General features: G+C 38.7%; 1 protein-coding gene across 1 annotated transcript in view; it reads right to left on the bottom strand.

The window, feature by feature from the left end:
• LOC115360444 (solute carrier family 23 member 1) overlaps nt 1-11,492 on the bottom strand; it is a 53,388-nt gene that overhangs the window by 17,170 nt on the left and 24,726 nt on the right. Inside the window, exons 6-8 of the mRNA XM_030053364.1 lie at nt 9,600-9,783; nt 8,001-8,182; nt 3,236-3,353 (exon numbers count right to left, since the gene is read on the bottom strand). Of these exons, the coding sequence (XP_029909224.1) occupies nt 3,236-3,353; nt 8,001-8,182; nt 9,600-9,783 (484 nt within the window). The remainder of the gene's footprint in view (nt 1-3,235; nt 3,354-8,000; nt 8,183-9,599; nt 9,784-11,492) is intronic.

The following is an 11,492-nucleotide window of genomic DNA, read 5'->3' as shown; positions in this document are numbered from 1 at the left end:
AGATAGTGAAGTATCTTTAATGTATTATGTTTACTTTTTTCAGCTTTGATGTCAGGTTTGACACCTTCAGCTACAGAAACAAAGAGGGAGATGAAGTGACTCCTGGCTGAGATGAAAGAGGTAGATATATACTAAATTATAAATCCTGCATGATTTCAGTGGCAGAGTACGGCATACATCATACGCTCTGTTAGCAATGAACAGAACTCTGCAAAATACACTGTAACTACTGGGTGTTGGCCATTCATGTACAGTAGGTGGGCTCTCTCTACACTGCAATACAATCATTTCACTTCACTCTTTCATAGTATAAAGCAGACTTTGCAAACACTGCATGTACTGATTTGATGATGGAGAGCAAATATTGATGAATAACTATGAAAACCTGACCTTGTTTTCTTCAAACATGGCCAGCATACTATTTTCCTGAATCATTCCTTGAGTTGTCTTTGGCTTCGGTAAGCTATGAGTCATGCCCCCAAAAGCAATGTTTGAACTGCTGTCTCTAAAGCATTCCTAGAATGGGTCACAAGGTGATATTTCACTTTAGTATAACACATTAGATTTTCAGCAGACTTTCTTCCATGTAAATGCATCTAGAAATATTTAGTGACTCTTTGTTGTGAGAATTTCGGTTTAAAAGTCCTAAACCTGATGTTATGCTGACTGTTCACCTGAAACCTACTGGACACCTGAGAAGGAGCTGATCGACAGGCAGCAGATACAGCTCTGCAGTTACTGAGCAGAGGCTGGAGCCCCGGCCTGGACGTATACATATGGAAGAAGTCGGTTGCTGCAGAGGGGGGTCTGTTCACCCTTTTATTTCATGTATTATTTAATATTTTTATATTGTGGATATATTATCTTCTTGGAGAAAAATAAACTACTGGTTTTTCTACCGTTCGGCTCCAGTCTCTGTCCTTGGGTTATCATACATTGCTCTCCTTTGTTGAACTATGAATTGAAACGTAGTCATTGAATCTAAGCCTTGAGAGTCCATAGGCTCTTACAAACTTGGGTGAGATCATCAGACTATGACTTAACAGAAATAATTAGATTACAGAGGCAATGGCCCAAAAATGAATGTCAGTGAATTCGGACACCAGCCTGGCACAAACAAGGCTGGACGAAGAACTGTGACTGCTGAGCCAAATCAAATTTCCCTTGTTGGGACAATAAACGTCCGAACTGAACTGAAGTACTGTTAAATGAACATTAAACAATGACAAAATGTGCTTCTCCACAGCATCAGTACTGGGTTCAACAAGGGCTAAAAAAAAATCCCTGATGAATTGAAAAAAAGCCGAGAGCTCCATGGTGACAACTACAGGAGGACAGGACAGTTTCTGAAGCCCCGACACTGACAGAGACACAGTTCCACTGTATAAATACCCTAAAATTTATTCATGCGTAGAACTATATTAATACCTGTCATAGCGTATGAGCTTTTTTGCTGTTATTTCAACAAACTCTCAGATGTCTATATTAAAATATTTCACTTTTAACCTAATCAATTACTCTAAAACAAAAATAATCTAAATGTGATTGTGCACTGATGTTCATTTAATGCATTTTTTATCTTCTTGAATTTTAAAATGTATGTTTCCTGTGTTGGACAAACAGTTTGTGGACTGACAATGACAAAGCTTGTTCTTATCTTCATAAGAGTGCTCTTGACCATTTGTAAAAATTTCTCTTACCTGAGAGAAAAGCAAAAACAAGAAAACAATTTGGTATCCCAGGAATCAGTGGATACTAAAAAACAAATCATGTATATGAACAAAAATAAGAGGAAATTAACTTGTATATTGCTCTATGTGGAAAGCATGATGGCAAACTAGGGTCACAGCAGGGAGAAAAAAAAAAAACGACGCAGCCAGAATAGGAGGAGGGGGGTAATATTCAGAGAAAAAAAACACACTCATATTAAAGCTGTACATTTACAAAAAAGAAAAGAATTTCCTTATTACTAAAGATGAAAAACTTTTTTTTTTTTTTTCATTTACCACTTTAATGTCAGAGAATATATTATTTGGTTGTCTAATATTAGGCTATGTCTTCATTGCCAAAACCATAACCTTTCACCCTAACGTTAACATTTATGTGCCCATGATCTTAGAGTCAGAGTTTGTGCTCATTTCAGAAAATTTAAAGTTGTGCTGAGTTGTATGTGCCCTTCAATAAGATCCTTGACCTCACACCCTTAAATCTGGCAGTCCAGATGCTCAGTATCAAAGAGTCAAGGGTTGTAGTAGTCCTAGAAAGCTCCCTGATGAGGATGTGTATAATAGTACCAATGTGAAGAGCGTGTAAAACCCACCCTTAGATAAACAGATGTTAAAAAAAAAAAAACATTCTCTTGTACTTGTGTATCACCAGAGGCAATAGAGGACCTCTCCCTGACAGATAGTGTATGTAGTCATGTTGCATTTCAGAAATAGTCATGGTTGACATGTTTAGAAATGGGCAACCATAATCCCTCAAAACATGCTGACCGGGTTGGCATTTGCTCAAGGCAAAAAAAATCAAAAGAAGGATTCAAAACCTTGTCACTTTTCATTTATGTTTGCTTTTTTCATAGCTGATGGACTACTGTGAGTATCACTGAAGACAGACAGAGCATTAACAAAACAGTTATTTCAGTGAAGTCTGTCAGGTGGTCCCATACTTCACTTACATTTTTCTTTAGGGTTTGGCACATTTCAGACCTCCATGACATAATAACCAACAACTAGCAATAACCAAGTTCTTTTAAATCATTAATGCATCCCAGTTGAAATATATATTTTTTACATTTACCTTTATTGTCCTTACTAGATATTCTTCGCCATGTTCTCTGCTGTGAAACACCATGTATGCAAACCTATTTTCTCCTCTGTCTCTTTTTAAGTCATCCAGTGCATGCCGTTTCTGTGCATGAATCATGGTACTACAATAAAATGACTACTGTGCATGGAAGTAACAGTGAAGTATCACTAAATCAAACATAATCATTAGATCAACATCTGCACAGAGTTTTTCATGAATAGACAGACAAACATCTATTTCCTCCCTAACACCCAGGTAGTTTTGAAATAAAACAACAGAGATTTTAACAGGGATCAGGGGTCATGAGACTCAATCAATGAATAAATTACCATGTGACCTTTAAATTCAAGTTGGTAAGAAATGTGCATGGTCTTTTTCACATTAGGCAAGCAGATTGTGTGAGAGTGGAATAAGGTTGGGAACTCACTGAGAAAAGCTTGAAGAGGGGATACTGGAAAACTTTCCACTTCTTATCTTTATAAGCAATCATTGGTACATCAACTTTGCTGAGATACTGAGAGAACAGGAGGATCAGACAGACCGTTCTGTGGGAAAAAAGAAGAGACAGGACAAAACGTTAAGCTGTTTCCCTTGAGGCATTTGCTCACAGGTTTAGTGTGACTCTACGAAAGTGTGGCATACTTCCATAGATCCCTGCAAGCAAGTAGTCAGAACAAGTGAAAACATGTCATGTTACATGAGAGGTAGTTCTGTGTAATTCATCTCATCATGAAAAGGATTATGATAAGACCAGAACAGAACACCAATGCAGCTACTGAAAAAGTTGGAGAACAATTGGTACAAGTCACACAGCATGATATGCCATCCAGAGGCAGGGGAAAGGAACCATACAACATCACTTTTCACCGCATAGTCTTTTTTTTTTTTTTTAGTTTCCAGTATTTACTGTTTGTATTTTCATTTGATGGGTTTGAGAAAATGTGTAGTCCAAATTGCCATGGTCCAAATTAAACCATTACATTTCAGTGATTTCGCTGACAATCTTCAAAGAAAACAGTATTGAATGCCATTGCATCACATTAAACAAAAAAGTGGACTGCCCAGACAAAAACAGCAAATACCAGCAACAGGCAAATTTCCATGGGGGACATTTTGTGATAAAGATCCTGGACCTGTGGAAGAAAAGTTTAGAAAATGCTATAAAAGCTAAAAGGCCAATTTTGGAGGTATAAGAGGAAGAAGGTGGGGATTGTGATGTAATTTTTGGGAGATGAAGTAAGCCATGTGGGACACATGAAGCCATCAAGTGGCTTATCTTATCAAACTGTCTCCTGCAGTGTTTCTCAAATCTATCCATATTATTAGTATTAAAAAAAGAGTTTTAATCCACCATTTGAAAATACACACACACACACACACACACACACACACACACAGTGTTAGGAAATAACTGACGGCTCAAACTATGACCTTCAGTGGAATTTGAAAGCATGCCACATAGATAAATCACCACATTGTTGGAAAGCAGGACTTGGTCACCTGGGGATTTTAATGCTGGACTTGTGTATCCCCAGAGAAGCTGACTTACTGACTGATCCATCAGGGGGGAACATGGTTTACATACCTTCTTACAACTTGAGGAAATGATATCATAAAACTGGGGTATTTTTGTTGTTTCCTGCTATGTTCCTTGGGGTCAATTTGACCCCAGCAAATCAAACCTCCAGAAAATTATCAAAATAAGTTGTAAATTGTTACCCAAGTTTATGTATCAGGTACTTTGTTCCTTTGTTCCATTTGAAAGAACACTTTTGGAGATATAGCTGTTAATTGATTTTACATATATATATATTTTTAAATATAGAGTGCCGGACTTCTGAACTGACCATAGGCTGCGATGAGGCAAATTTTTCTCATGCTTCAGCGGATGTGCTGAAAAAAAAATCAGCTGTTGCAACCAAATTTTATGCGTCAACTGAAACATGAATCTAAATTGTGTATACTGAATTTAGTTTGAATCTATTGAGCCGTTTACGCGACATAAACTTTTCACATTTGTAGTGCCCCCTAGTGATGAAACGCAACATGTTTGGATACATGAGCTTAGTGAACACTCTTGAACATACGTCTCAAATTTCAGATTTAACACATATGTTTTCACTCTGGATGGACAGTTTTTTGGAAATGAGCTGCTTCGTCTTTTCCTGTGACATAATGGGACAGTTGTCAGTAAATTTGTGTACAAAGATAGTGGAATTACAATAATATGTGAAGCAGTGCCTCCACTCTTGTAAGCTGCCACATAGCCTCTGTGGAGAAGGCTGGCTGGAGGGAGAAGGGCACTAGGCTAAGAGGGATGTGGCTGATTACCATCCAGACATGGCAGCAGGAGCCGGATATGCTGACCCTTTTAAAACCCACAAGGTTCACTCAGTGTAATGACTTTAGTCAGACATTACCCTGGGACGGCGGCAGTAAATGAAGATACATTTTACAGGGTTAGGGAGGTAAATGAAAGGACAGCTTACATGAAGTAGCAAATACAGAGCTGGTAGATTAGGTAGATTTGGTTAAGCGATGTAGGAGTTGTAATACAAACTCAAAGGCATGGCAAACTGGCAAAGAGATGGTAAACAGGCAAAGAGATGGCAAGCCAATACATGCTGAATCGGCACAGCTATGTGGGACCACAGAATCCATGCCAATCTGGTTTTGTAACAGATCCCATTCTGTCAGATCACAACTGACAGGATGGGAAGTGTTCAGTTTTCAGGGTGGATTTTTGGGTGCTGATGGTCATGGTGAAGTACCTGTGTGGCTGCGTGTCCTTTATCAATAATTTACTCTGCATCACATGCCCCAACAAGTTGGTGTCTATTGTCTGTTATTTTGACTCAATGTGGACACAAATCTAAGACCATACCTGCCAGCATTTCAGTTTCAAAATAGTGGAGTTGCTTTCAGTGTGGTAAGGGCGGGGGGTGGCGGGGTTCTACATGACTATAAAACTAAATGGAAACTGCTTGCTTTTGACTTGTTTATACTTACAGTTGTATTTGTATTATTATTATTTTTTTATTTATTTATTTACAGTTAAGTTAGCTAGCCTGCGTACCTGCACAGAGAGCAGCTGCACACACGCCTCTTTAATCTAGTTATGGGTTGCCAGGTTGTGGTGACAGATGGGTTGAAATTGTATGTAGTATGTGGATTGTTTGTGTAGAATGGATTTCACATATGATATGACAACTTGGGTATCATCAGACAAACATACAAAATTTATGTGTCTGTGTATGGCGATTATTCATAATAAAATTTGAGTATCATGCAAATTACGGTTTCCCAGGAGAAACAACACAACCAGAGGGTGCCAGGGAATGACTTTGAATATGAGAGAAACCTGGAAAAAATGGAAGTGTTTGCAAATATGATCTAAAACATGCACCCACACTCTAAACTCTGTAGGAGACACAGGTTCGATTCCTGTGTCCAGAGACAGGAAGTAAGACAATTGTTATCGAGTGTGACCGAGACAAGGGCACTTTCCGGTTTTGGTGCCTAAACTTAAAAATGTAACACCGAGATGTGGTCAAAGTAAGAATGCCCAGTGTGTTGCATCCTACTACAACATCTAAAAATTTATTGGATGGACGACCATGAAACATGTTAAGTGTATCTGTGCTCCTCAGAGGATGAACCCTCTCAGCGTTGTTGACTTCATGATCCTTTGCCAGCCTTAGGCCAAAATGTCACAAGATTTGCCCACACTTTGCAAGATATCGTGAGATTAATTTGTGTATTGACATGGCATTTGGTAAGTGCATTCATACTCCCAAAGGAAGAATTCTCTTGATTATGGTGACTCTGTCACCTTTCCTCTAGTGTGACCTGTAAGCCAAACATTTGACTTGTGCACAGTATTTCTCTGAATATAACAGATGGATTGCCAAGAAATTTGCTGAGCATACCCATGCCTCTGGGACATGAGTATGCATCACTAGCACCTACCTGAAAGGCTGAAATGTCAAATTTGATATCTCACAGTCTAATGAGCAGATCGCTGTGGTATTGATTTGGCACGCTCCAGCTACCCAAAGAATGAACACTTTCAATTTTGATGAGCTCCTGAACTTCCCTGTAGCACCAGCCGCAGGCCAAAAATGTAAAAACTCTGTTCTCTCACTAATTGCATGCTCCCAACATGCACCAAGCGTGCAAGGCACCAGCAGCAGGAATATGGCAAAGGTTAGATCTGATCTAAGTTTTAAAGATGCTCAGATCATATTTCATGCTTTTATCTCCTCGTGCCTACACTACTGTAGTACGTTTTTACTTGCCTTAAGCTGGGCTCCTGAACAACATCGCTTGAAAATTTCAAATAACTTTTATCATTTTGCTATTTTGTTGCTGTTGCTGTAACTGAACATTTTGAAAGCATCATGCGTTGAAATCAAGCAGGTGATGTTCTGGCTCCTAGTTACATTTTATTATATTAACTCCACATGAGCCTGTGCATAGCCTGTGGCAGGAGCCTCTTATCTGCTCCAGAATCTTGGCTGTAAAGATGATTGAGTCTCTCAGTGCCCCTGGGCTCTGGAATGACATACCCAAGGGATCAGTGTCACATTTTAAAGTGGCTTTGAACCCCACCAAAGACTTAAATATTGTGTCTTCACAATGGCATTTTATGCAGGGAGGATTTTATTTTATTTTTTTTTTTGACATGTTCTGTCAGAAAATACAAGATGCTTGTTTGCCCAAAGTGACTTCCTTGAATTTATGTGATAAATTCAGAAAAATTCAATTCGTGGATTGCATGCTTTTTACATGTACCTTGTTGGATAAAAACAATGTGCGTGACCTACAGTCTTAGGATTAAGATGATTTATTGGTCAAATTATGTTTTAGGGTTAACTGTCACTTTAAATCTTACCTAAAATATTTTGGTGTGATTTTTGGCCTCATTTAATATTGTATTTCATGTTTTCATTATGTTTAACTTTTTCCACTGTAATTTGTTTTATTTGTTATTGTTTCTTCTTCTTCTTTCTTTCTTTCTGTCAGAACAAAGGCAAACAGATGTGCAAACAAATAAATAAACAGTTAAATAAATCAAAATACAAGGAAGTCCCTTGCTACAAGCCTGTTTGCCCTTTTTCTATGTAATGCTAACCCTTGGCTAAAGTCTCACCGTAACACTGGTTACATGACACAGTGAACTGAACACTCACAGTGCCGCTATTCCCCAGTGGCCTCCAGACTTCTTCCCAGCCTCAATGAATAGTGAGAGGCCGATTAGGTTGATGGTCGGAGCGATAGCAAGTGGGCCAATAAATCTGAGCACAAGGCCCACCAGCCCGGAAAACCCCAAGAATATCTGGAGCAGCGAGGACACCAGGATTGCCCCCTGGATCTGTGAACATGGAGGCACGAGGGAAACAATTTAGAGACACTTTTAATTTTTCTTGTCACTTAATTATACATCAAAGAAGAAGGTGGTGTGTTTATCCATTTAAACTCTGACTGAAATTTCTCTCCACATTCTCACATACTTCATATGAGCCATCACATGTCTACATTGACTGATTTATTGATATCTGCCAGAGACAATATCATTACAGCAGCCTAAAATCCAAGATTCACACACACTTTTGGCAGCAGCTGAGCACTGGTGTCATGGAGCAAGGCATGCAGCCCCCCCACAGTGGAGCATGAAGACTGCATGTGCAGATACTAGACAGATCACTGTGCATTACTGCAGCTGTATGAATAAATGAAATAGGACATCACTGACAAAGAGCACGTGTGCTCAGCATAAAAAATGAAACAACTGTCATTTCAGTTTGAGAGCTGTGATGCGAGCAAAACCTGTTCATTTTTAAACAGGTTTCAGGTAACTAGCTGTCTTATCTAGTGCACAAATTAGATTTTAAATTCGTGCAAGAGGCATACATTTCTGACTCTCAGGAGCCACACAATCCAACCCTGCTACTGTATCATCAATCTCTCTTAAGTAATGTCATGTAAGTTATATCAGTGCTTCATTAAATATGCAATTAGGTCCCACTTTGAAGTTGGTCCTTATACACATATTCATCTGTTACTGAGGTATATGTTGACAGTGGGAATGAGGGCTTGCGTAAGAGCCACTGGCAGGCAGTAGATATATAGCTGCAAAATATCTGACATGTTTAGCTGGAAAATGTATTCATTAATCAAAATATATTCGAAATACTGACTGAGTTTGAGTCACACTGTAGGCTCAGAGTAAACCCCTTGGCAAGACAAAATTAAAGGGGAACTATGACAGGAGTTCAAGATGTCTTCTACTTACATTTTATACTATACAGTATATGTTTAAACCTATTTAATCAAGACTTGGACATGTTACATTTGAACTTACTAATTTAGTTATATTTATTTATTTAAGTTTAATTTGCTCATATGGATGAGTAATATTATCCTGTAACTTCCCAAAAAGTTTGAGCAAATTCTTTATCACTGAATTTTATTGATATTGAATGATCCTGCTTAACCTAGACTTGTACATCCAGACAGACTCAGCAGGATGACATGAGCCATGTGGCTAATTCTGCCATCATACAAACAATAAATTGTGTCTACATTCTCCTTAAATCCTGCTTGCATTTCCTGACAGCATAAAAGGTTTAAGCTATGCTCCTGAATATTTCAGAGGCTACATGGTCATGCACCATCCTGGCACTAGTGTTGCCAGGGTGATGGATTTTATTCCCACAGCAGGCACTTATTGTGGGGAAAGGGGCTTATGACAACATTCACCAAATAGCATAATTAAGTATGTTGAGTACCTCGTGCATTCGTGACATCCAGATCTCATCAGAATTTTCCATTTTCAGGGAGCCAGTGTCATTTTGGAGCTGAACGGGCACCATCACGGGTGCATTTGGGGCTGGGCACCGCCACTTTGGCAGAGCAAGGATGGCTAGTGTTGGTGTGATGAAGCTGAATGTCCCTCCCTGAAGGATCGGTAACCTGTGGAATAAATACAATCAAAGGGTCAAAAGTCAGAGGTTACCATTGGACTGGTTCATGCACAAAGTAAAAATAAAATTACTCCCATGATAAAAAAAAAAAAAATAACAATTCAGAAACCTTATTTCAGTTTTGGTAGGCACTATAGTTACATGCCAGTATTGGTGCAGATCATTGTATCATGACATATTCAATGTCAAAATGTCTGCTGGGATCCCATTCCTGTCCCTGTAACCAGAAAGAGCTGGCTTTGCCAAATTGTGTAGGCGGGGAATTCAAGAAAAACATTCATTATTTGTTCAGTTACACTGTTGCAGCAATAGCGAGGGAGCGGGAAGGTGTTTGTGTACGTGTATTGCATGTGTGATTGGGTGTGCTGATGCACGTAGAGGGAGCTGTGGTGTGGGTGTGGCAGGAGCTTTCGCCACGCACGAAGATTTGTGCAGCAGTTTCAGAACTGTTTTCCGATCAATGTCCCAAATAGTTCCCAGAATTTACATCAAACGCTGGGCAATAATAGGCATTAAATAAGACGTTACAAATTTTAGACCTGATCCTAAAGGATAAATCTTATTTCCAGTATTAGTGTCACGGAGTGCAGGAGTGACTCACAGCATTATCTCCTGTAATGGTTTAGCTGACCTGTAACTTCAAGGTGTTACACAGCTCAGCCCAACACCACTTTGTCTGGGCAAGAACTTGAGGAAAGAGCAGAATGTGTACAACAATATCTTTCTTTGTTGTGGCTCTCGGAGTTAACTGTAAGAACAAACTTTCTCTCATACATACGTAGTTTCAAGCTTTCAGTGTCCAGCTCCAACTAGTAGACTGTTAGAGTAAATCGGTTTGAAATTATGCAAGGGAAAATGTTTTTCTCCTGACATGAAACTGGTTAAACTGAGACATGGTGTGATGTAAGACAAGGAAGTAGAAGTTGGGGATTTTGTATGTGCGTGTGTGTGTGTGTGTGTGTGTGTGAGTGGAGTTGGGGTGCTGGTACAGTTTAAATTCACTTAATCCCCACTAAGGAGCTAAGTAGTGGCTCTTCTTCATCAGTGCTATGATACACTCAAGCAAATACTGTACAAACAGTTTCCTCAACATAACATTTTAAATATTGCAGCTGGTGAGTGACAATCAAAAACATAACCTGCATCTGTTTATGGGTGACATTTTTCATTTTTCAACATTTAACAGAAGCAGCACTGAGCAACAGTGAAACAGATGCTGCTAATAGTGGCATTGTAATTACATTTAAGGAGTAAGTAGTACAGTCAACACAGTGGTTATCAAGACTGTTTCATTTAGTTTTTTTTGTGTGTGTGTTTTGTTAATTTGGCAATCTAACTTCTTGAACATGATGCATTTCAGTTGGTCTGCTTTATCATAGACAGTAATTTGTCACTGTAGATGTCTTCAGTTTCAAAATGCAGGTATTAAGGCCGCAATGTTTTTTTTTTTTTTTAACTTTTGTTTCTAATTTCAATTATCAAGTTGATTTTTTTTTTAACCTTATTCATATAAGGTTAAAAAAGGTTAAAAAAAAAAAAAAAAGTGTGTTACATTACAAAACCTGAAGGTATATCATTATAGGCCAAGGTCTTGGCTGTTCAGCAATGTACCGGTGCAACCTCCTCATTTTACATTTTTTTCATAAAATAGGTTTTTCCAGTTATTAGGCTACTTTGTTTTTGTCAACACCGTCACCG

This window comes from Myripristis murdjan, chromosome 6, assembly GCF_902150065.1.
Source record: "Myripristis murdjan chromosome 6, fMyrMur1.1, whole genome shotgun sequence".
In the NCBI taxonomy this organism is placed as follows: domain Eukaryota; kingdom Metazoa; phylum Chordata; class Actinopteri; order Holocentriformes; family Holocentridae; genus Myripristis; species Myripristis murdjan.
The sequence above is the reverse complement of the archived record's forward strand: the minus strand, read 5'-3'. Positions and strand labels throughout refer to the sequence as shown.